Raw genomic sequence first — 24,678 nt, forward strand, 5'->3', positions numbered from 1 at the left:
TTGTTAACTTGGTCATCAGCAACACCAGAATGCCGCCCACATAAAGATAGTTCAGTCATTAATGAGCATCGTCATTTTTAACCTTATTAGGTGATAAAGACATTTCTGAGAAACTTATTTGTGAATGTACTGGTGCTGGGATTATTGGCATCTAACATTTCCATTAATTTTCTTAGAAATAGAGAATATTCCAGCCAGTAGTGATTTTATTTTTCTCTCTCTCTTCATTCAACCATTGGGGCTACTTGATTCCACATCATCAAATATTGTTTAACTATCAACTCTCATCTACCCTTGTAATTCAGCTCTTTTGTCCATGCTTTGAAAGCAATAGTCCAGTCAGTTGAATCATTTTTTTCATGCTATGATCAAAGCTCATCGTTATGGGTGATGCTTTGTTGTTGTTTAGTATTATAAACTAAAAACTTAGCTAATTCTTCTGATGGCCTGGTCTGAATAAGCATTGTCAAATTTGATACTGTACTGGGTCAATCAGTATCGTATTAATGGATCTCAGCTGGAGTTCTGCATTCCTAACAGAAGTTTGAAATAACATTCCTTAAAAATATGACTGCTCTTGAAGTCCACCTGTATGCTGGTCTTGTTTTTCAAAATTATTCTTGATATAAGCTTAATGCAAATAATTTCTTCACAAATAGCCTTTGCCGTGCTGCACTGAATATGGCAGAGACCGGGAAAGCGACAAGTGACACAGCACATACGGAATCCAGTATCCAGAAGAAAGAAAAGGAGAAAAAGAAAAGATCACGAGTTAACAAGGTGCTTTCTGAGATTAAAAAGCAGGTTGAATTTTGGTTTGGTGATGTGAACCTCCATAAAGACCGTTTCCTTCAGGAGCAGATTCAAAAATCCAGAGATGGATGTGAGTTATGTCTCATATGATATAGATTAATTTAAGTCTTGAATTATCCATATTTAATACCTATTTTTCTGATCCATAGATGTTGATATATCTGTGCTGACAGCATTCAACAAAATGAAAAAGTTGACCACTGATGTAAAACTAATAGCAAGGGCGTTAAAAAATTCTGATGTTATTGAGGTGAGTGTGAATAATTTCATTTTATCAACTGACATTGTAAATTGAGAATAAACTTCTGTAATTGCAAGCTATACATTCACAATAATTAAATTTTGCATTTATAAGCCACTTAATTTTAGATAGATAAAAGTTCCCTTAGTATGTTCCAGAAGGTGGATATTCTGTTGCAAAAGGTGTAGTTTGAATGAAAAGATGTATTTTGAGCCAAAGATATAAGGTGATGAATGATTAAGTGATATGGGAATCAGAATTCATTGTCATAAATATGTCATAAAATTTGTTTGGTTTTTTTGCGGCAGCGTCGCAGTCCAAACGTTTCTATAAAAACCACATTTGAAAATAAATAAAATAGTGCGAGAAAAAGACTGTTACGCGCCCAAAGGACCCCCAAAACCAGCAGCAATAGATATGCACCACAACACAGGGTTACTTAAACAAAAGTAGTTTTTAATTATAATTGAACAAGAAAACAGAATTAAACTAACTTATTACTTAACCTACCTAACTTACTTAATCACCTCTCTAATACTAAGCGCAGGTGTGTGTCATGTATATTTAAGATTTTAAAAGTTCTTTGAATCACAGTCCAATCTCATTGGTTACAGGCAATTCTTCTACTATGCACAGAAGTTAGCATTAACAAAGTTCACCAGGCTTTGGTGCTTAACAGGCAAATGGTTACCACTCAAGAGGGTTCTTGCTGGTTTTCAGAGAGAGATTCCTTTTGTTCCAGGACATCCGCACCTGATTCCTGTTTAATCAGTCTTGCTGATGAAACTTGCCTGCTTCAGGGTTCTCCAGACGATCCTCTTTCTTTCGGGTCACCTCAGACAGCTAGTCTTCTCCTTTGACCAGATAGTCTTCCAAAAGTTTGCCAGCTTTGTCCTAGAAATGATTTCTGTGTCCCTCCTCTCTGTTTCACTCCCTCCCTCTCTGAGAGCAAAACTCTTCTGCCTCTTCCTGCAAAGATCACGTACTCTCCAGGCCAGCTGGATTCTGCAACTTGATTGCTCTTTCTGCAAAAAGCACTCTGTAAAAGTCCTGCAAAAACTCTGTATTGAAATGTGTGAGTGGAACCTGCTCAACAATTCCTCCCAAGCCACCTCAAAATACTCTTGTCACAAGACAAAAGTAAGGTAGTATCTGTGGATCATTGTTCATTCATAAATCTGATGGCAGAATGGAAGAAGCTGCCCTCGTACTGCTGAGTGCTTGTCTTCAGGCTCCTGTACTTTTTTTCATTTGGTAGAGTGAAGAGGTGGTGGGGGTCCTTGAGGTTAGAGGCTGCTTTGTTTAAGACACTGCTTCATGTAGATGTCTTTGATGGAGAGAACTGGTGCTTGTGATGTTGCAGGCTGAATTAGCAACCCTCTGTTAACAATCACAAAGTCAAAAAGAAACTGATTGATGCCTCCCTTATGTGGAGGTCACTACCAACTTTAACACCCCAGTCAAACTAATAAAACATTCAGTAAACTTTAGATTGGATGTTTGATGAAGATGTTTTTAGAAAGCATAATCTGGGAGAAAAATTAACAGCCACTTGGCCATCAGTGGAGGATTAGAATAAAAACAGTACTGGTGTGCTGAGGTTAAATTGTGTTTGTTTAATGTTTGATTTTTTTCAAAAATCGGGTAACAGGATGCATGTTAGAATTGTTGGAAGTCACTGAAATTAAAGTGGCAGTAACAGGATAGGTAAGAATGAGAGAAAGTTACTTTTCAGATTGCAGTTCTCCGAGGTCCACTACCAAGATCCCTATTGTTTTTGATTAGATGTTCATTGACATGGATGTTCAAAGCTGAGGTTTGGATTTGCAAAAAATGACAAAGTAAAATGAAATGTGATAATCATCTTCAAGAGAACACAAACATATGCAATGGTAGACATGTATTAAATGAAAAACAGAATTATATGAAATTATACCATTTGTTGGCAAGAAGATCAGACAGTAGCTTGGTGAATGGATCAATATAAATGGTGCAGAAAAAGTGACGCATGTGTGTAAAAATTTGTGAATGTAGCAGGGCATAGCAGATGAGAATGTTTAAAATCCAGGCTTTGGTTGGGGACTTGGTTAAGTAATGAATCTAATAAACTATAGTATTTTATGTAGTTCCAGGCAAAATTTTCAGGAAAAAAAAATGATAGCTTTAGTTACATTGATGTGAAGATATCGGGTTGTTATTGTCCAATAAGGTAAAGAGGAAATATGATTTAAGTTGTTTAAAGGGAGTAAATAGAATAAAGTAATGGGAAATGGTATCAGAGGACGTGTTGAAAGTGACATGCAGAAGTCACAAAGTCCGCATAGTCAACACGTTTAATGTAGTGGTTAGTGGAATACTAACAGCATCAGTGACCTGGGTTTGAATCCACCATTACCTGTAAGGAGATTGTGTGCTCTATTCATTTCTGCGTGGGTTTCCTCCCACTTTCCAAAAACATACAGGGAAAATGAATAGGTCAATTGGTCATGTGGGTATATTTGGCAGAGCGGGCTTGTTGGGTGTCAGGGCTTTTTACTGTGCTGTATCTAAATTATGTGAGGAATATATTTTACAAAGTGTGGTTTGATCTTAAATTTATTTTTCAGAACAGTGGATGTACATTTAATTGTTGCATGCTAGTTGGAGCACAGGTTACAGGAGTCCTTGTACATGAAATACAGGAAACTGGAATGCAGGTGCAATGAGTAATTGGGAAGGTTTATAGAGTGCTTGGTTTTATTTCAAAGTAGATAAGTCTACTGTGGAACCTCAGTTCCACAGTGAAGAGTTTGTGTCCCCTTATCTAAGGAAACTATACATTTGTATTTGAAGGCAGTTCAGAGGGATTTCAAAAAGATGACCCTAAATGTGGTAAGTAAAAAGTACAATGCTTGAGAAAACTCAGCAGGTCAAAGTGTGTATAGCAAAGATAAAACAACTCAACCAATGTTTTGGATTGAGCCTTTAATCAAGGTATGGAAAAATGGTGTCAAACTTAAAAGAGTCAAACTTACGAATAAAAAAAGTGGAGGCGTGGTCGCAAAGGCAGGAGGATATAGGTGGGGAAGGAATGGGAGGAAGGATGGCTAGGTGAATAGAGGGGAAAGGGGGTGGGGAGCTGAAGGAAAGAAGACAGGAGGGGAGAAGGGAGAAAGGAAAACAGGTGAACAGAAACTGGAAAAATCTGTTAATGCCATCCAGAATGAGTGCGCCTAGATGGAAAATCAAGTGTTGTTCCTCCAATGTATGGGTGATCTTGGTGGGATCATACATGAGCCCATGGATAGTCATGAGTATGGGAGTGGGACACAGAATTAAAATGGTTGGCTACTGAGTGAGGTCCCTGTTCACTTGTGTGGACAGAATGAAGGTGCTTAGCAAAGCGATCTCCCAGTGTCCGAAATAGAGGCCACAAAGGGAGCACTGGATGCAGTGTCAATCCTGCAGATACACAAGTTAAATGTTCCTTGCATTGGGTGCCCCAGATTGTGGGCACATTGTTTGGCATCTCCTGGGCACCCAACTCAAGGAACAAGGCCCATTTAAGCAAGGAAAATGCCCAGCTGTAAAGGCAGAGGTTCTTTGCTCCTTACGCCTAGAGACTTACCTCTCTGAATGCGCAATGGCCAGCTCCTTGGTGCAGATTCCAACCCTTCTCAGGGAAGGATAATCGGCAGAGTTCTGCCCTCCACCACCTGACCTGAATGCCTAGCAACTGCATGCAGCTGGTTAGGTGGGGTCAGGCTGATGTCATCAACCCATGCACATGACCCATCTTCCCACTCCCTCCATGGCCCCCTCAAGGCAGGACAGCAGGCGGAAGCTATCGAAGCAGTGGGGGTCTGGTGGGAATAATTGGAACAGTGGGGGCCAGAAGCTATCAGGGCAGCATGGGCTGGCAGATGTGGCCAGTGTGGGCTGTGACTGCCTCACCCTTTGGGGCCTCTTTAAAAAAGAAATTATGGGGTTTTAGTGTCCGACACTTCAGACATACTTGCACTTCAAATCTAATTTAAAATGGAAGAGCTTTGCTGAAAGAGAGATTATGCAGGCACCAGTGGCTTAAGACAATGGGACTGTTTTGGAAGGAATTTCAAAGCAGATGCAAACAGTCCAGGATCAAAGTGTTGATAAACCCCATTTTGAAAACATGTTGAGTTCAGCCTGTTGAAAAACCCTTAAATGGCTGACTAGAGAAATAAGAGAAACTCAGTGGTGACCAGGAAGAGGTTATTATTTGGAAAACCCACAATGGAGCAAGTTTCTTTGGCAAGACTGAAATGACAGATTAGACTAGTGAATTTCTGTGTCCAATAAGCAACAAATCTCTCAAACCAAGTGGTAATTTTTCCTTTTTAATAAGAGTACATTCCTGGTACCAGTGAACTTGGCAAGTTTGGACTGTGAATCAAACTTCCCTGAACACACATTACATACATGTGCACTTAGAATTAGAAGGGTTAAGTATACAAAAACAGGATCAAACTTCTATTTAAAAAATTGAAAACTTTTAATTTTAACTATTTTGTTTTGAGGAAGTTTTATGACAGGAGGCACTACACCATCAAATCTGGAAGGCACTCAATACTGGAGTGCCTTCAATCCACACTTGCAGGGGGATGTGTCTGGTACCTTGTGGATCTTGTCAGAAATTCTGGGGCATGTGCTGGATGGAGGCTGGACTGGTGTTTGTGGTTAATGGGCAGGAAATGGAGGTGTGGCTAAGGGGCTCAGGAGGGAAAGCTATTTGAAGGGATTCTTTATGAAGATCTCTTGGCAATAGATGCAGCAGTTGACAGAGAAATTACAAAAAGGGGGATGAAATCCTTGCATGTTGAGAAAATGTGATTGATGGATTTATATCTCTCTGGAAAGCTTGATTCAGAAAGGAGAGAAACCTTAATATGGAATGGTCATCTTATGAGGAAACACAATTTGGTTCTCTGCCTATTGGCATTTAAAATTAAAAATCTTATTGAAAGTGTTGATCAGGAGCTAGAGGTAAATGCTGGGGCTTGTGTCCAGGACCATTGCCTGGCACAGTATGTTAGGATTAGCGTGCAACTCTACCTCCCATTCAGAAATGAGGCAGTCCATGGGAGAACACTGAGAATAACTTATATCATTTTAAATAATTATGGAAAATGGGCACTGGTCCTTTTGCGTTTAGTGCAGGTGGCATAGGGATTGTTGAGCCCACTTGTTTATCTTGACAATGGATGGCAAAGTAGATGACAAATTGGACATCTGAGATGGCATGTTTTAACAGGCAGCAAATATTACATGGACCATGGAATTGCATGTTAATTAAATGAGAGCAAGCCTTGACTGCTAATCAGGTTAATGAAGTTGCTCAACTCAGTACAAGAGTTGGGACATGCAAGGTACAGGGAAAACATTAAAATGTACCAAAGATTTGTGAGGATGTTAATTGGGAATGTAGGTTTTTAAAGAGGCTGGATATAAACTAAGATGTTTTTTCCCTGAAACACAAGACAGTATTATAAAAATCATAGGAACTAAATTTACAAAGATGTGGGTGGGGTCTAATCAAGTTAGGTGAGGGGAAAAGGTGAGGTTTGCATACAGTGGCATAGTCCCACTATTTCAGTTTTTGACCAGGAAGGAGTAAGTATTTACCTTTATTTGGTTTTTAAGCAATGCTTTTTTAATTCTCTGCAGCTCAATGTAGAAGGAACAAAATTAAGGCGGCACGTGGAGTTAGGAGCCCAACCACAAGATGTTGATGAACGCACAGTTTATGTGGTATGTGTGAATATGTATATAAGACCTACCACTACCGAATCATGCAGTTAAAATTGTTAGCAATAATCAGTGCCACTATTTTAGGTCCTTTGCTTTTCCTTATTTAGGTCATTTTTTTTGCCATTTCCTCTACTTAACCAATGTGAAATTCACAATCAGATTTTTTCTGCTCATTGCCCCCAAACAAAAATATGCCCACTTAACTGGAAAAGTGCCAGTATATAATATTGGCACAGAAACTAGATTACTTTAGTTAAGGGTCCATTTGATGGTGGGATACTGAGCAGTAAATGAGTTAGAAGGGAGAGCATTAACTACTTTAACTTTCAACTACTTCTAGGAACTGCTACCCAGAAATGTCACACGCAGCTGGATAGACCGGGTATTCAGTAAATGTGGAAATGTAGTCTTTATCAGTATACCTCGTTATAAAACAACTGGTGACACAAAAGGATTTGCCTTTGTGGAATTTGACACTATATCAGGAGCCCAGAAAGCCATTGAGGTAAAAGAACTTAATTCCTTTAATTCTTCCATGAAATGTTCCAAAGCAATTGTATTTAGTGTTCTGAGATAAAGTAGATGAAAGAGTCATAAATCATGAAACCAATTGAAAATTTTTTATTTTTTTATTTTCAAGTTGTTGAATAATCCTCCAGAAGATGCACCACGAAAGCCTGGACTTTTCCCTAAAACAGTAAAGAATAAACCAGTTCCAGGGCTTAATTCCAGTGACAATACCCCAGGTAAACCATCTTGGGTGATTCTGCATCATTGATATTTTTCAAATTTCAAATATTAATTAAAACTTCATTTCACTTTTTCTGCAGAGGAAAAAAAGAAAAAGAAAAAGAAGAAATCAAGAAAGACAGAAAGCTGTAATCAATCAACTACGGAAATGATCGACCAGTCCCACAAAGAACATGGTGATACCTCAGACAAAGTGAAGGGGAGCAGAGTTACATCTGATTGTTCGGAGTCTGATGTGGCAGATCTTTGCAAGGCTAAGACGAAAAATGAAACACGTAAACGGGAAAAAGTACCTGAAGAGTCCAGTCGGAGGAAACGCAAAAGAAATAGTCCCGAAAAGCTGGAGGCAGTGTCCTCTGCAAAAGTTAGAAGAATTGACAGAGAAAAAGAGAAGACAGACAGTGAAAAAGACATCAAAGGCAAGTCCCAAATTATTCCAATACTTACTTCTATTCTGTAATCCAGACCATGGTACAATCTTGCTTAACGTTGGTATTTTAAATTGGTTATCCAGATCTTTCTACTGAAGATGAACATGGTTCAGGTGACAAGAAAGAAGAGTCCATGTCCAAAGGCAAGAGGAAACGTAAAAAAAAGCATAAAGATAGGCACAAGGTGGAAGAAGAGGTTATTCCTCTCAGAGTACTATCTAAGTATGAATGATTTTTTTTAAAGCCTTAGCCACTTCACAATAAATTGAATGTACATTGATGTTAAGGTTTCCTGTAAAGGTATTAAAGATTAAATTGGAAGAATAAACTCGCACATTGCTCCAGTAAAATTCAGACCATGTTTTGTATATTTAACACACCAATATGAAGCACTTACTTAGAAGATAAAACAGCAAGTTCTCCATTTTGGTGCTTCAAAACTACAAAAGTTATGAAATTCAAATTTTATATTTTAACTGTAGAATTCATTATAGTGCAGCAGATATCCCAACAAGAGAGCACTTACTTCATAAACAGCAAGTTCTCACGTGTTAGAGGTTCCACCTCACTTCCAAACCAACGCAGTAAAATGTTCTTCCAAGGGGGTTTCTGGACTCTGCAGTGTGTTCAGTAATTCCAACATAAAAGCACTTACTTCAGCAACTGGCAACAGCAAGTGCATGGATGTTGGGAGTTCTTGACACAGTTCATTCCAGATTCTGGTCTAATTCTAAACTCTACAAAATTCATGTACAATTAATTTTAGTTAATATTTTAGCTGCTTGTCTGCAGCTAGAATTGAATTGGCAAGTACCAACACAAGTTGCCACCAAAACAACACAATGTTGAATCTTATACATGGGCTCTTCAAGCTGTGGCAAGTTCTAAGGCAAAAGCCACCCATCAAGAATTTCTGTATATGAAACCATAAATTGTGGAAGAAATCCCAATATGATAAGCACTTATTTATCTAGAATGTACAGCAAATGCTTACACATCAGGATCTCTAAAACAATTGATCTTGGCAAAGGAGGCCTGAAATATCAAGATGTTGAGTCAAAGCATTGTTCTGACAAGATCTTTGAAGCAGTTTATTTCTAGATTCCTCCTGCATCCATGTATGTAGACACCAATGTTCAAGACCAAAAGCTGCTGTGATCTGCATTCCACTGTTACCCTAACAAAAAGCACTTACTAATAAATTCATTAAAAAGGAAGGCTTTACTGTTAGGTGAGCAGGAGATTAACAGGCAACTGTTTTTTTCATTGTTAAATTTTTTGTACCAAATCTGAAGGCTAGAAATTCCAACATGTGAGTACTTACTAATTTAATTTGGACAGCAAGCTTCACTTGTTGGAGTAACTAACAACAGTGTACTGCATAAATACCTGGGTTTAAAACAGGGACACACAAGTTCAGATGTCAGTAAATATAAATCCTGTCAAATTCAGCAACATTTGAAATCAAAAATAATTTCATGGATTGTAGATGATATTGGACAGTGCATCACCATTGCTGAAGTGCAATACCAGTTAAAATACAGCATTGCACGATTGCAGTGGTGGTACACTGTAGTTAGTTTTAATCATTTCAGCAAATTTTCAAAATTTTTTCATCATGCCCCAGTCATTTTAATTGTTCCATTGACTTAATTCAGTTATGAAAGGTTTCCATGTTTTTCTCCCCAGCAGTACATTACACATGGACTTTTTGGTGAGTTTTATGCCACATCTTCAATAAATAGACAAAGGGAAAAATCTAGTTGGGGAAAGTAGAAGTCAATATCCACTACTACTTCAACATAAAAGCACTTACTTAAACTTTTACCACAGAAAGGCTTCTAAGTTGACGTAACAGGAGACATTTAACAGTTAGAAAGGGGGGAAAAAACCCTTAAATTACACAAATGAAACAATAGTTTTTACCCAAAGTGTGTTTCCTCTCAGGGCATGCTTGTTTTGTTCTTCTGTCCTTCCTTCTTCACTTCTGCAACTTTCAGCTTCTCAATGACTGATATTTATATTTCTGTCAGGTAAAGTGATTGTAATGAGGTACCTTTTCTAAAGGGGCTGGACATTTGAATTTCTTTTGTTTGGTTAATGTATCTAGACCTGTTTGCCTCAGTGGGTGGTGCCAGCATGTTAACCAGCTGTAAATGGCAGCAAATGGGGCAATCATCATAGTTGATAATTCGGGTATCTGCTTTTGTTTAATAGCATTAAGATAATCTACACAATGATACATTAGCACACAATTTTTTTCTCTAGACAATGTGGCTCAGTTGAAGTTAGCTATTCAAAGTAAGGAATGATTTGGTCATTCTAGATTCACAGTTTCTTGCACAGAGCTGTTTTGTTCAAAATATTTGTGAAGACAAACTGATTTTGCAATCCAATAGTTCTGGATTTGAAATTGGTTTTGTGATTGAAAAATAAAACTGCAGATGTTGGAATCTGAACTACTTGGTTGTGTCTAGTATGGACACATGCTATAAGTTTCTTTGACTTGATATTAACTTCACAAAGTATCCATCCTATTAATTTCAACAAAATATAAACTATATTAATGTCTGCCTGAACCGCATCGGACTTGTCAGCCACAAACGAGCCTGCAGCTGACGTGGACTTTTACCCCTTCCATAAATCTTCGTCCGCGAAGCCAAGCCAAAGAAGAAAGAAAGAAGAATATTCCTGTGAGTCATAAGTAGTCAGCCTTGAAACATGTATATTGTATTGCTGGCCCCTAAACAAATGGGGAGTTTGAGTCATCCTGGCACATTCATTGCTCGTACCACATGGATCTTTGATTTCTTATGTGTGGAGGAGAGACCTAGCTTTTCTAGCATAAAGTGTGGAAATTTTATCTGTAGGAATATTAATTAGAACAGTTTTCTGGTATCTGAATGCCTGTGCCAGAAATTTATGTGATTTGATCTCACTAAGTAAAGAATCTTATCAAGTAGGTTACTTTTAAAATGTACTTCTTCTGGAGCTTCCAAGAACAATGCATTCATATATTAATGTGTAATAATATAGATTGTGGTGGTAATAATATAGATTGTGGCAGATCCATGATGTAGACCTTAACTTTATTCCTTCTGGTGATTCTGAGAAATATTTGGATGCTTGAATTAACTTTAGATCGATTACATCAAATGTGTTAGACTGCAATGTCAGGAAAATCACGGAGAAAATTAAGGAAATTACTGCCGTATGGTCTTTCACACTGGGTGCCTTTTTAGGCTACAAGTACCTGAGCGCAACAATCCCAGTGGTTTAAAGTGCAGTAGAGTGGATGACATTTAAAGAATTTTTCCAATACAATTTACACTGCAGGCTTCAACATGGGGCCAAGCTTCTTGATGTCCTGTGACAGAAGGACATTAGACAGTAGTTCTTCCCCAGGAAGACTTTGCATTGGTTGTACCAAACTTTAGTGCATCCTTTAGCGTGTACTGTTACAACCTGGAATGTGCCATTTTGCAACATTTTCTTGAACATTTCTCTATACTACAAGACCAACAATCTTTGAGCAGACCCAAGTGCATCTTTCACTGAGTGGATGTTCCAACATAACTTTTGTATACATCCCCATGAACAACCTTGGGTCCACAACCAGTAGTCTTCTGTTATACGGCACTCAGGATGAAGCTCAGTAAGTCCTTTGCCAGACCTTCTTTAGATATTCAGACCACAATAGCTCTCAAGGAAACCATGCATGATTGAGACCCCAATCATGGAACAAGGATCTGAAGTGGGTGGCCCCTTTCACTGCCAGCCAGGCAAAGTCCTGGAGCTTGTTGATGAGTTCTGGCAATGCTTTTGACTCTGCTTAGCAAACCATCCTACAGGATCCATCTTGTCCTTCAACAGTGTTGAACACTGCGTGTTAGATGTGGTCCACTGTATTCGTCTGAAAAATCACGAAGGAGACTCTACGGCAATATCCAGTTGAAAGGTACATTGCACAGCAACAGGCTGTGCCAATTCTTTGGAACACATAGAGTCTCGGCACATAATCGTAACTCGGTGCTTGCATCTTTTGGTTCTACATAACAATTCCAGGGTACTAGATTTTAATTTGTGCAAGATCAAAGACTTGTTACAGCCAAATTCAAAGGTGTCCATCATGTAAAGATGTCATGTTTCTCCCACTGCAGAGGAACAGGGTATGCGCTACATCTGAGTCCAGCAACACTGAAAGTGCCACGTAGCTAAATATTTGGTTCTTGCCAGCCATCGAGTGGGAGTGCCGCTCCCACAGTCCTTTTTTTTTTATTAATGATGCCTATCTGTTCCAGCCAATGTTTGTTGCACATCGGGTTCCCACTTCCTCCCCCAAACAATATCCCCAATACCTTTCGGTAGTCAATCCAGAAAGTGAAGGGTCAATGGACCAGTCTGGCCACTTACTGAAGAGTATGGCCTCGCTCAATTTTTTTTTCCTTTTTCTCTTCTTTTAAATTTCAGTGGTTTACTGTATCCTTTGATGTCCAACTCACATTGTTTCTTGAACAAAACAATCTGCTGGAAGAACTAAGTTATTTCATCCAATCTTGATGAGGGTTCCTATTTGCAATATTAACTTCTTTTGCTCCCAATGACGCTGCCTGATTCACTGAGTTCCTCCAGCAGATTTCTTTTATGCTCCCCAAGTTCCAGCATCAGCAGTATCTCTTGTGTCCATATCCTATCTTGTCTATTTTATTTCCTCCTATTAGATCTTATTGGGGATTGGTGGTAGACTTGGTTTATAGCTTTATTTGGGATATTATTTGGATGTTGCTCATGCTTAATCAAGAAAGATCATGGCTAGATTCTCTTTCATCCTTGACTTACGCATTCATGCATAAATGCAGTGTTGTGAACCTCCTCTTCCAGAAAACTAATTAAATGTCTTCTTCTTCTTTGGCTTGGCTTCGCGGACGAAGATTTATGGAGGGGGTAAAATGTCCACGTCAGCTGCAGGCTTGTTTGTGGCTGACAAGTCCGATGCGGGACAGGCAGACACGGTTGCAGCGGTTGCAGGGGAAAATTGGTTGGTTGGGGTTGGGTGTTGGGTTTTTCCTCCTTTGTCTTCTGTCAGTGAGGTGGAAAAATGCAAAAGCTACAGATGCTGGAATCTTGAATAAACAAAGAATTGCTGGAGAACTCAGCAGGTCAGACAGCAACTAGGAATAAAAATTGTCGTTGGACATTTTGGGTCTGAATCCTTTTATCAATATTGGAAGATGATGTGAAGAATGTTCTCTCTTGCCTTGGATCTGAGGAAATAAATCAGCTGAAACTTCAGATAAACTGAATTAATTATTCTTTTAAAATCTCTCCTGAGTATTCAGTGGAATTCAAATAGAAAATCCTGAAGCATATTGTGCAATATCAGTGGAAAGAGAAACAGTCAAATACTGAAATATATTCGATACATTTCAAGATGCTCTCTGGTGTTCATCAGTTCTAAATGTGGCAGGGAGAAAATGATTAAGATTATCAAATCTGAGTGACTTCACATGGTAAATGTTCTCACCTTTGTAAATTATATGCAGACATAATGTATATTATAAATTAGTTAAACTTCATTAAGTTTCAATAATATTTATGTGCATGGAATGTTTAAACTGTTATTCATGACCATATCGCAAACACTTATTGCAAAATTCCAGAACTAAATATGTTTTAAGTGATATTCCTGAAAGTGGCATAATTTTATCTAAGTGTTGAGTTTAGGTATGGGAATGTGACCAACCAGTTTGTCTGGTCACAAAGGACACTTTCAGATGGCCAAAATACCCCGATGTAAAGCCGCATATTCTATCCCTATGCAGCTGTCGGGAGGCCACCTGAAAGAGCAGGAGGCACCTCCAAGGCACACTTTCCAACCCTCCTCCGATAGGAATAATCTAATCGCTGGAGCACTGAAATCCCCCAAGGCACCTGAATGCAGCCGCCTGAAAGCAGCTACTAAGGGGATGACAATCAGCTGACAAGCCTGAGAGCCCCCCTCCCTGCTGCCCCTGCCCCCCAGCGCTGACATCCCACGCTGGCCGCCCCAACACTGACATCCCGGGCCAGCTGCCCAAACCCTGACTTCCCGGAGGGACAGGAGCCAAGTGCGTTCCAAGGCGCCTCCAGTGGAGCGGTCCCTTTCATGTGGCCAGCACTGTGCTTTTAGCGCTGCCACCTGAACGACCATTCCACAGATCTGAATCTGCTTCTGCAGGCACATTCTTGACAGAGAATGCACCTGAAAGTGGCTGAAGAAGAGTTGTCCTGCTGACCTTTGCAAATAACAAATATTACATTTCTCAAGTGTAAATCAGTCACCAACATTTGCTTTTTCAAATTGAAATCTTTTTTCTGCCTTCCAATCAATTCCATAATTTTCTAATTATTTTTCAAATAGCAGAGAAAAAAGGACTGAATGTGGCCAGCTTTGCTCTCTTCTTTACTGTCTGTTTTCCCTCCATTTTCTTTGAATTTGGAACAAAAGGTTACCTTCCTCTTTGGGTTCTTTGTTCATCTTTGCCTGGGATCTCTTTGCTTGCACTCTGCTCATAAGCAAGCGCTAGCACGCTTCTGTTCCTTAGTCAAATAGTTTGCTGATGTCCCCTGCCCTATTTAATAAATAAGAATCGAAAAAGTTACTTAAAATTCATGGTGAGGAATATGAGATGGGGGTAGTGGGAACTGAAATCACTGCTGCATGTGGAATAGTTTGTTGTAGATGTAAGAGAACTTTTTAGAAAGCACAAAAATGTGTGACATTCTGTCATTAAAACTTACTTTTAAAATGTATGTTTTTATAATGTTCCTATCCATCTAATTGCTTTTCCAGGAAAGCGTGGATGGATTTAAAGCAGGAATACTTAGCACTACAGAAGTCTAGCATGTCCAATTTAAAGAAAACTATGTTAGAACTCAAACAGAAAAGTGACGGAGAGGTAATGGAAGTGACTGAAAAGAGCCAACAGGAATGTAAAAACGACAAAGGTCAGTTTCAGTAAATATATTGCATGATGCAGAAAGCATTTGTGACCTAGATAATCTTTAATCATATAAAAATGACCTCCCTTGACCACAGAGATAAAAAGGTTGTGCATATGGATAGATTCTATCTTAATACTATGTGTTGCTTTGCCTATGTCCCTGGATGAAAATGGTAATGAGAGCTTAAGCAACCGTACATGGGGAATAAATTAGGAAATGGTTCAAGTCAAGATTTTATTTGCCTTCCATTTATCAGGAACACCTGTATCTTAATAGATGGGAATACCAAAAAGGGATATCTGTACATTTAGTGGGTGGCCAAAGACCTAGCAACTGGAGAATAATGTGGAATGAAAGCAAAATTGTTCATTTTAGCAAGAATTTTTAAAATAAAAACAATATTTAAACAGCGAGAGATTACAGAGTTAGAAATGTAGGCAAATTCTATTGGGTAGCTGTAGTGAATAGGAAAGCAAACGATGTTATAATTTATTGATAGGGTAATAGAAAATTATTTTCTGGAGGACCTTGGTAATACCACATCTGGAGTACTACACACAGTATGATGTACTTAAGAAGGACGTCACAGTTCACTTTCTTAATGTGATGCAGGAGGCCATTCATTGCATCAAATTCATGCTAGCTCCAAGCAGAGCAATTCCATTAGCTCCGTAGCTTTACAACTTGTTCTGTATCATGTCAATCGATAAAATCTCTTTTGTTAATTTACGATACCTATTTAACCTACTAACCCATCTTTGCAAACTGAAACGCCTGGTGGAAATCCATGCAGTAAAAAAACACATACTGGAGGAACTCAGCAAGTCTCGCAGCATCCATAGCAGTTAAAGATAAATAATTGACATTTCAGGCTTGAGCCCTTCTTCAAAGAAGCCTACACAGTCCTAGAGAAAATCTAGGCACTTTCAAGCAGAGAAAACACCAGTCTGTAAAGGCGGTCATTCTTCGTCCTTATGGCTAAAGATGTACCTTTCTGAATGTGCCATAGATGGCTCCGAGGCTCTGATTCGAACCCTTCTCATGAAAAGATCATCGGCAGAGCGCAGCACTCCACCGCCTGACCTAAATGTACGACCACTGCAAGCAGCTGGCTAGGGGCGGGCTGATGATGCCATCAGCCTATGACCCATCTCTTCACTCACCCCTCTCGCTCCAAGGCAGAGGCGGCGGGTGGAAGCCAGTGGGCAGCAGGAGCTGTCGGGAGCCATCAGGGGCAGCTGATGTGGGCTGAGACGGCCACACCAAGCTGATTTGGCCTTCGAGGCCACTTTTTACGGCTCAAAACATCTCAGAGCAATGCCTGTCTTCCCTACCAATAATTCCCCAAGTAGCTGGAACTGTTCTGGGAACCACAGAACGATTCCAGCTGCATGGGGGATTATGGGTAAGAAAGATGGCTATTGCTCTGCTGTGTTTTTATGACGGATGGCACTATGGCACCAGTCTCCACGCCTCCTTTGGCTCTGGAGGCTGCTATGAGGGGCCTCGAAATATGAATGGGCTGCTGTCTGCAAGGTGAGTTTTTAAGTTTTAGATCCGCTCTTATAGCCAGCCTCCAAGCAGAGGCCTGGCATGAAACGGCCTTACGCAAACTCCACACAGATAAATGGTGAGGTTAGAATCATACCCAGGTCACTGGAGATCTGAAACAGCATCAGTTGCTCTGTCAGTGTGTGCTTCAGCAAAGGTTTATAAAACTGAAAGGTGGAATGGGCAGGTTGTTGTTGCAGGAAAATTTGGATAGGATATGCTTGTATCACTGGAGTACATAAGAGCAGAGTATAAAGTAGAGGAGATTGATTGAAAAATGTACAAGGACATAAAAGGTCATTACAAATAGATGTGAAGAAGTTTTCTGTTGTTGGAAAATCCAAATTTTAAAAATAAGAGATTGAACATATAAGACTATTTATTTTCTCTTGGATGGTCAAATGTACTGTAAGGTCAGTGGATGTAGAGTCTAAAATTTTGAGACAGATAGATTACACTGGACAACAAAGATTTTGCTTTCTGAACACCTTTGAGTGTATTTTATTGATTTTGCACTGCTGATCACAAAAATCACCTTACAATTTTCATGTCACGTACTGTCTTAGATATAACCTATTTTTGTGATCTCCTTATGAAATTGAAGAATACAAAACCATGAAGCGCAACATGTCATTGAAAATTAATTTTCTGCATTCGCACTTGAACTTCTTCCCTGCTAATCTCGATACAGTGAAGAACGTAGTGAAAAGTTTCATTAGGACATTATGGCCGTGGAAAAGTGGTATCAGGGCAACTGGAATCCATCGATGCTGGTCAACTGTTGTTGCACACTGACACGAGAGACATCAGGTGCTGAGTACAAACACAAATCAGCGGCAAAACATTTTTAGCTCAGTTGAACTAATGCAATGTGACAGTAGCATTAAGCAATTGAACATATTAAATTCAATAAAACATGATTTGATGTTTCTCCAACTTCCTATGTGATGCAGCATTATCTGGGTGTGTTCAGCTTGAAGTTATCTATCATAATCCCCATTTTTTTTAGGAAGCAAGTCTTGGGGGGAAAAAAATTGTTGTCCAGTGTTTTGAGCAAGGGGTTGAAAAGTCACAGAAGGTGAAAGGAGAATGTGGTGTTGAGGCTCCAATTGTAATGCTGATTATTGTCATACACATTGCACAATGTATAAATGCATCAAAACTTACTTGCTGTAGCTGAACAGGTACTTTGTTTTTTTTTTAAAAAGACAAGCATAATCTTGGCAGAGAATAATGCATTGTGACTGTAATGACAAATTGCTGCAAAATTAGATCATATATTTTTATTTTATCTGTTCTGATATTCCAAGTATGTTTTCATATGTTCACTGCAATGGATTTTTTTTTAAAATATGAGCATACAGCATGGCTCAATAGCCTGTACAGCCCAATTATATGACCGACACCCCGGTATGTTTTAAATAGTGGGAGGAAACTGGAACACCAAGTGGAAACCCATGCAGACACAGGGAGAACATACAAACTCCTGACATACAGCACCACATTCGAACCATGGTCATTGGTATTGTAATAGTATTGCGCTAACTGTGCTGCCCTAAGATTTTTGTTGGAATAGGTTTCAGGTTCATAAATGAATCCAATGAAATTAATAGCACAGTGAATATCGCACATAGCTCTGCTGCTGTAAAGCTCCAGGTAATCTGAGTTTGATTCTGATCTCCGTTTGTAGTCTGTGTAGCATTTTCAAGTTCTCCCTATAACCTAGATATACAATAAAATAAAAACTGTGCAAGATTATAGCGTTAGCCATTGCTGCTAATCTAACCCCAAAAGGATTATTGCCTCTTCTATTGTATGAGGTCCTTCCCCACCAAACTTAGCCCTTCAAAGTCTGATAGTGGAAGTATCCTAACTATGGCCCTTGCCTACAGAGCTCTTGCATTGACTGCACTAAGCCTCAGTATGTTCCTCCTGCAGCATGGAATTTGCCAGTCAGCAGCATTCACTAGGTCCTTTTAAGCTGCAGCACCCGGGTACTGCTCCTGGGGCCCAGGTGTAATTAATGGGGCAAAGTTGCCTCCAGAACCTTTTAAGCTGAGGAGGGATAGACCCAGTATATTGCCAACCTGGCGATTTAAGGGGGATCCTGCCCACGCGATGACACAGTAAGTGACACGTCACACAATCTAGTCTTCCCCACCAGCTGTCAGTCTCCGACCCACCGTCAATCACGCTCCCCCACACCCCACGGCAGCCGACCCCTCTGCCCCCACAGCCCACTGATTGTGGCATCCCTGTCCCACCGAATGCAGCATTCCGGCCCTACGGACCGTAAGGACCCCTCTGCCCCAACAGCGATCCCCTCTCTCCCTTTCTGCTGGGGATTCCCTGTGACGCAAGTGCTGACTTCACAGGAGTAACTAGGTCAGCCATTTTTGCTTTCAAGCCATGGGAAGATGCGACTTAGGTAAGATTTAATGGATTCTCAACTACCTCTGAGGTAGGGCAGGGACCCAACCCCATTTTACAGGCCAGTTTAAAAATTCCTACTCCTAAACATCTCACTCAAAAGCATCTTTTACTAGGTTGATGATCTTCCAGCAGCACCGGATGCTTGTCTCTGCGTACTTCCCCCCAAATCAGTTTTCTGTTATGCTGCTGCTGGGAATGAACCTGACAGGGTCTTTTCTCCACCTACTCTTTTCAAATCCAGTCTACAAAGAAGTAGCAGTTAGCGCAACGTGGTAACAGCGCCAGCAATTAGGACTAAGGTTCAAATCCTGCGCTGTCTGTAAGGAGTTTGTACATTCTTCCCTGTCAGCGCGGGTTTTCCCAGGGGCTCTGGTTTCTTCCCACTGTTCAAAATGTACCAGGTGTGTAGATCAATTGGGTGCAATTGGGCAGTTTTGACTTGTGGACTGAAAGGACCGTTAACCGTACTGTATGTCTAAATTTAAAATTGAAAAAAAATTATTTGCTTTTTTTAAAACTGTTTAAATTTTTACCAAAAAGTGCACAGACCTGAACAATTTAACTTTAGTGTTTCATAATCTGATCTAATTTAGAAATGTGAAGTAGGTGCTGCTATCTCTCCAGTCTCTGCCAGAGATGTTAACTGGATTAGTGATTTTGTAGTGTAAACACTACACAAGCATTGAGATTAGAACGACACGACACAATTCTTGGAAAATGGGACTGGTTTATCACGCTTATGTGGGCCCCAGGTGCTGACGTCAGTGGCCCGCATCATTGCAGCACCAGCCTGGGATTGGCCAACGTTCCTACCAGAGTTCCCCATCTTCCTGCTGTGCAGAGGTCACCTGGGACAGTGGCCAGTGTCACCCCCAGGTCCGCGGAGTTGGCCATTTTGCAGGCCGGTCCTTGTCTCCTGTGTGTGCTGCTACAATTTTATAATTTTCTCCACTGCTGAGAACACATATTTGAAATAGCAAACTTCAGCATATTTAGCATTGAATTATTTTGATGAAATTTACATCTTTATATCCTTGTTGGTATCTGGATTTTTGTGAGCAATTTTGAAGCTGAGGATATGGTGATACTTCTGTGAGGCTCACACTCATTTGTACTATTGCGCTTTAGCAAGACCAGCTATAACTTTGCTGTTTCTCTTGTTATACAAGAAATATATGGCAGCCACTGGATGTCTATCTCTTCTTGTGTCCATAAAATGGATGCTCTGATCATTATAGCATTATTGTTTATGGAAGGTGGTTGTGTTGAAGTTGGTGAAATTACAACAGTGACTAAATTCAAAAAGAGTACTTCTTAGCCATTAGACCTATGAAAGATCCTTAAAGCATGCCCTTTTATTGCAAGACTTTATTTTAAACTAATGTTCTATCGTGAGAAATGGAAGTGCTGCATTTGGTGCTGGGTAACAAAAGTGTATACTGGCTTTTGATCAATTTTAGACATGCATAGTGCAATTTTCCTTGGGTTGCAATTTAAGGAGAGGGCAAACTTTGGCTCCATTATGATGCCCATTCTGAATAACTTCCTGAAGCCTCTGGGCTTAAAACATCATCAGTTGGTCTTTCACATTTGTAGTTCAAGAGTCTGAGTACATGAGAGATCTGGGAACATTAAATCTTTATACATTTACTCAGAAAGAAGCAAACTTATTCAGGTAATGAGCTTTAATTTTTTTTAACGTAACATAACATAACAATTACAGCACGGAAACAGGCCATTAGGCCCTTCTAGTCCGCACCGAACCAAACACCCCTCTCCAGTCCCACCTCCCTGCACAATGCCCATAACCCTCCATCTTCTCATCCATATACCTGTCCAACCTTTTCTTAAATAATACAATGGACTCCGCCGCCACTATTTCTCCCGGAAGCTCATTCCGCACGGCTACCACTCTCTGAGTAAAGAAGTTCCCCCTCAATGTAAAGCTAGATTTATTTTTTTTAGGAAATATATGATTAACAAGAAGCCAGAAGCGTTCACTTACTATTCATAGAAGGAAACACAGTAAAATCTTTACATTCTCTGTTTGAGCATTACTAATATTATTTAGAAAAAATCCACAATTTACTGTTTTTAGCCTGTTTGCTTTTTTTTCCTGAGATTTCAGTGTTAATTGCTTATCTTAAAGAAAATTTTTAAACTCCGCATTTGTCTTGCACCTCAATTGCTGCCCATCCTCCTTTACAATCTCACCGGTTTTAAAAGCAAAATCCCAGTAAATTAATCAAACATTCACTTAAATACCATTTTTCAAATAACAAAGGAAAGGATCTTCTGCAAACTTAGACATAATTAACCACTTTTAAATTTCCTGTTAAATTAAGTTAACTTAAATAAGGTTATCTTTTGTTGAAATTATCTTAAGTCCAGCCAAACATGATCAGTGTCATTTGCATTCTTTTATCAAGGTGTGATTTTTTGTTGTTGTTGTTGGGTGTGCTATTCAGTTGTGCACAATAGGAGGTTATTTGCTTGGTGCTATGTTAACTAAAGCTGATATTTCAACACACACCATCATGTGTTAATCTTAATATTTGCTATAATTAGGTTTGCAGAGGAAACCCCTCCAAATGGTGGGACCCCATTTTTAAGAAGGTGGAATATATCTTCATGCCATGCTCAGGATGACTGTACCAAGCAGAAATATCTCAGTATTTTGTTTGTGAGCAGGTCCTCTGGCCATAGATATGAAGAGGTAAAAAACAAACAAGTTTTAACTTGTATAATTTATATAAGATTGACAACAAATTATAGGGTCCCAACCAAGAAAATTGACACCATTTTAATCCATGGATACTACCTGCCACGGTATGCACCACAGCATCTCTTTGTTTACATCCTTCATATTGATGACCACCTTCATCTGTGGGTCCATCAGTTTGAACGTGGAGCCAAAGTACGAAGGCTATGTTCTAGTCAACTGGACTTTGCCACACCACCAGTCCTTTATGGAAAAAAATTTCCAGACAAACACCTTTGAACATAAGGCCATCAGGCAATTGTCAGCACGAAATGTCCTGCAGACACTGAGAGACAAGGGCTCGATGGATACTGTGGGTTTGTTCCCTGAGGAAACTGCCGAAGTCATCGGAATGCCTCCATGCCAATGCTCAAGAATAAGCACCAAGACTTGACCTGGCTGGCAGTGAGAGGAAGTCCTCCTGGTCAGGTCCTCCTAGTCAGATACTCCCTGTACAATAGGAATATCTCTCTCAACACAATGATGACTGCGATGAAGTGAAGACAGTTGCCCACCTCTTTGCAGAATTGCAGATTTGATCAGAGAATGTGAGAAGATTGGAAGGGTTGTCATGGTTCATCACTAGCAGCATTGAGACAGATATATGGATGTATTCCCAGGAATACATACAGAGACAGACATCCAGATTGCTGGAAGACCATCATTTCAGTGCTGGTCTGCCCAAAATTGTTGGGGTTCAGCATATGAAGATGTCGTTGAAGGAATACTGCACATTCCAGTCTGGAGGAGTACATGCTGAGGAACACACTGAGGCTTGGCACAGCCAATGCAAGGAATGCTGTTCAGAGTCCTTCCATTACTGGGCATTGAGAGGCTGAGACCAAGGGGAAGCCCCTCAAACAACAGGGGGAGTAATGACAAGGTGCCACAATTATGGCAATAATGAAAATAGAGAGTATGTTACAATACAATGATGCGAATGTATGTACATGTTGCTAAGTGTGCAAAGAGAATTTGAACATTTTTCTTGTAAGTTATTTAGTGTGAATAGAGTATTTTTTTTGAGGGGGAAAGTATACAAGCAGGCACATTCATTCACCCACAATGCAGGCAGCAGCCAGGAGGTCAACTATCTTAGCATTGTCCAGGATCAAACCTGGGTAACATGGCTCTGTTGTTCACTTGAAAAATTCTTCAGGAATTTGGGAAACATTTAAGGGTAATCTTCAGTTTGCAGAATTTGCATTATCTGAGTCTAATCAACTGGAAGAGTTTAGTAAATTAGCATGCAAATAGCTTTACAAAACAAAAGGTTTTGAAATTGTGCTTGGGATGTTAAGGAGGGGGTGGAATTTAGATTTCTTTGAATGTGTTAGTTGTTTGTATCTTGAATTTCAAAGCTATTGATGAAGGCCACATTGTTCTTTTCTACTAAAGCAAAGGTTAACGCAGGAGGAACCCAACCCTCTGTGAAGGTTAACACCCTGGGGCCACAGTTTGTGAGTGGAGTCATTGTGAAGATCACCAGTACTGAGCCCCTGCTGGGCAGGAAACAGATCAAGGTATACTTGTGCCCTGGAGGTAGATTTTCTTTGATCCAATTCTTGGGATTGCCTTTTGCCCTGCAGCATTCATAGATGTTGTTTCTGTTGTGGCTTTCTTGGTCTTACAACCACTTCTGCTAAACAAAAATAAATTTTCACAGAATGGCGTTCACAACATTATTTTTTAATCAATGCAAGCAAGGACTCCATTCGGCTTTCAATCAAGTGCGCTTGTACTCTTCCTTACAGAAATTCTGAATGCAATCTACTCCTTGTGCTGATGCTTTTATAAAATTAATTATTCAATTTTTAAATTTTACCCAATTAGCTCAACTGTCGAAAAGCTATGTTCATTCTTCTATCCATAAAAGACAAATGAAGCAAATTTATTCAAAGATAAATATAAGATTTAGTTGCACGTCTTCGATTTAGCTCACTGAGCTTAATTCTATCATTCATCAATATGAAGTCTCATTTTCTTCTTCAATGCTATTTTTCCTCCACTATCCCCAAACCCATGATTGCTTAATATCCAGATAGCTATCAGTCTCTGTTTTGAATGAATTCAGTTACTAAACCTCCAGGGTGATCTGGAATAGTAAAGGTGTCTTCTCCCCATATCTCAGGCTACATGGCCTGTCCCTTTTTCTGGGATTGTAACCCATGGCTCTCGACTTCCCAGCCAAAGGAACCCTGCATTGACCTTGTCGACCCAAATTTGTAAGTTTGTAAGTTTCAATGAGAAATCTAAAAGATTTTGCGTTCCAGCTCTTGCCCTGAAATAAAATTTCCCCTAAAAATGTGTAAGTTGCGAGAAAGTTGAACTCACAGAGTGAGTCAGATGAAAGGTTTTTGACCTGAAATATTAATTTTGTTTTCTTTCCTATACTTCTCAGTTACTCCAAATTTATGATTTCACTCCACACTGGCAGTAGTACAGTGGCACATAGCTATTTATAGCTGCAGTGACCTATGCTGCTCCCCATATGTTATCCCTCTGACCACTTGGTTTTTCTTGGAGACATTTGAGTTGGTTAATCAATCATTGTAAATTGCCTAAAGTGTGTCAGTGAATAGTAGAATGTTGGAAGAACTGATGGCAATGTAGGGAGAATAAACTGAGATTAGGTGTAAGTGGGGGCTTGGTGGTTGGCACAGACTTGGTGGGCTGAAAGATTGTTTCTGTGCTATATGTCTCCTTGATTTCTACCTAAATTGCTAAATATTTGATTTGGTATTGAGATTCCATCCCTGCTTTATGCATTGACAGTCAATTTTGTAAAGACAACAATGGGTGGTAATACAGCAAGCTATTGTTTATTGTTTCAATGTTGATCTCATTCCACTGTTCTGACAGTTATTGTGTATTACTGCTACCTGAGTTACGGCATTTTATTCAACTGGAGAACCCACTGTAAGTTTGATATTTGAAAAGCACCATCA

The 24,678-nt window shown here is 39.6% G+C and overlaps 1 protein-coding gene across 3 annotated transcripts in view; it reads left to right on the top strand.

Annotated features, from left to right (window-relative positions):
• larp7 (La ribonucleoprotein 7, transcriptional regulator) overlaps positions 1–24,678 on the top strand; it is a 43,208-nt gene that overhangs the window by 11,690 nt on the left and 6,840 nt on the right. The window contains exons 2-10 of one of the 3 annotated variants that reach the window (XM_069926202.1): positions 660–883; positions 963–1,063; positions 6,737–6,820; positions 7,161–7,325; positions 7,461–7,566; positions 7,651–7,989; positions 8,085–8,223; positions 14,834–14,988; positions 23,129–23,253. In XM_069926202.1, the coding sequence (XP_069782303.1) occupies positions 682–883; positions 963–1,063; positions 6,737–6,820; positions 7,161–7,325; positions 7,461–7,566; positions 7,651–7,989; positions 8,085–8,223; positions 14,834–14,988; positions 23,129–23,253 (1,416 nt within the window). In that variant the 5' untranslated portion in view covers positions 660–681. The remainder of the gene's footprint in view (positions 1–659; positions 884–962; positions 1,064–6,736; positions 6,821–7,160; positions 7,326–7,460; positions 7,567–7,650; positions 7,990–8,084; positions 8,224–14,833; positions 14,989–23,128; positions 23,254–24,678) is intronic. The other 2 variants (XM_069926204.1, XM_069926203.1) reach the window with 2 other exon arrangements.

This window comes from Narcine bancroftii, chromosome 3 (assembly GCF_036971445.1).
Source record: "Narcine bancroftii isolate sNarBan1 chromosome 3, sNarBan1.hap1, whole genome shotgun sequence".
Taxonomy (NCBI): Eukaryota; Metazoa; Chordata; class Chondrichthyes; order Torpediniformes; family Narcinidae; genus Narcine; species Narcine bancroftii.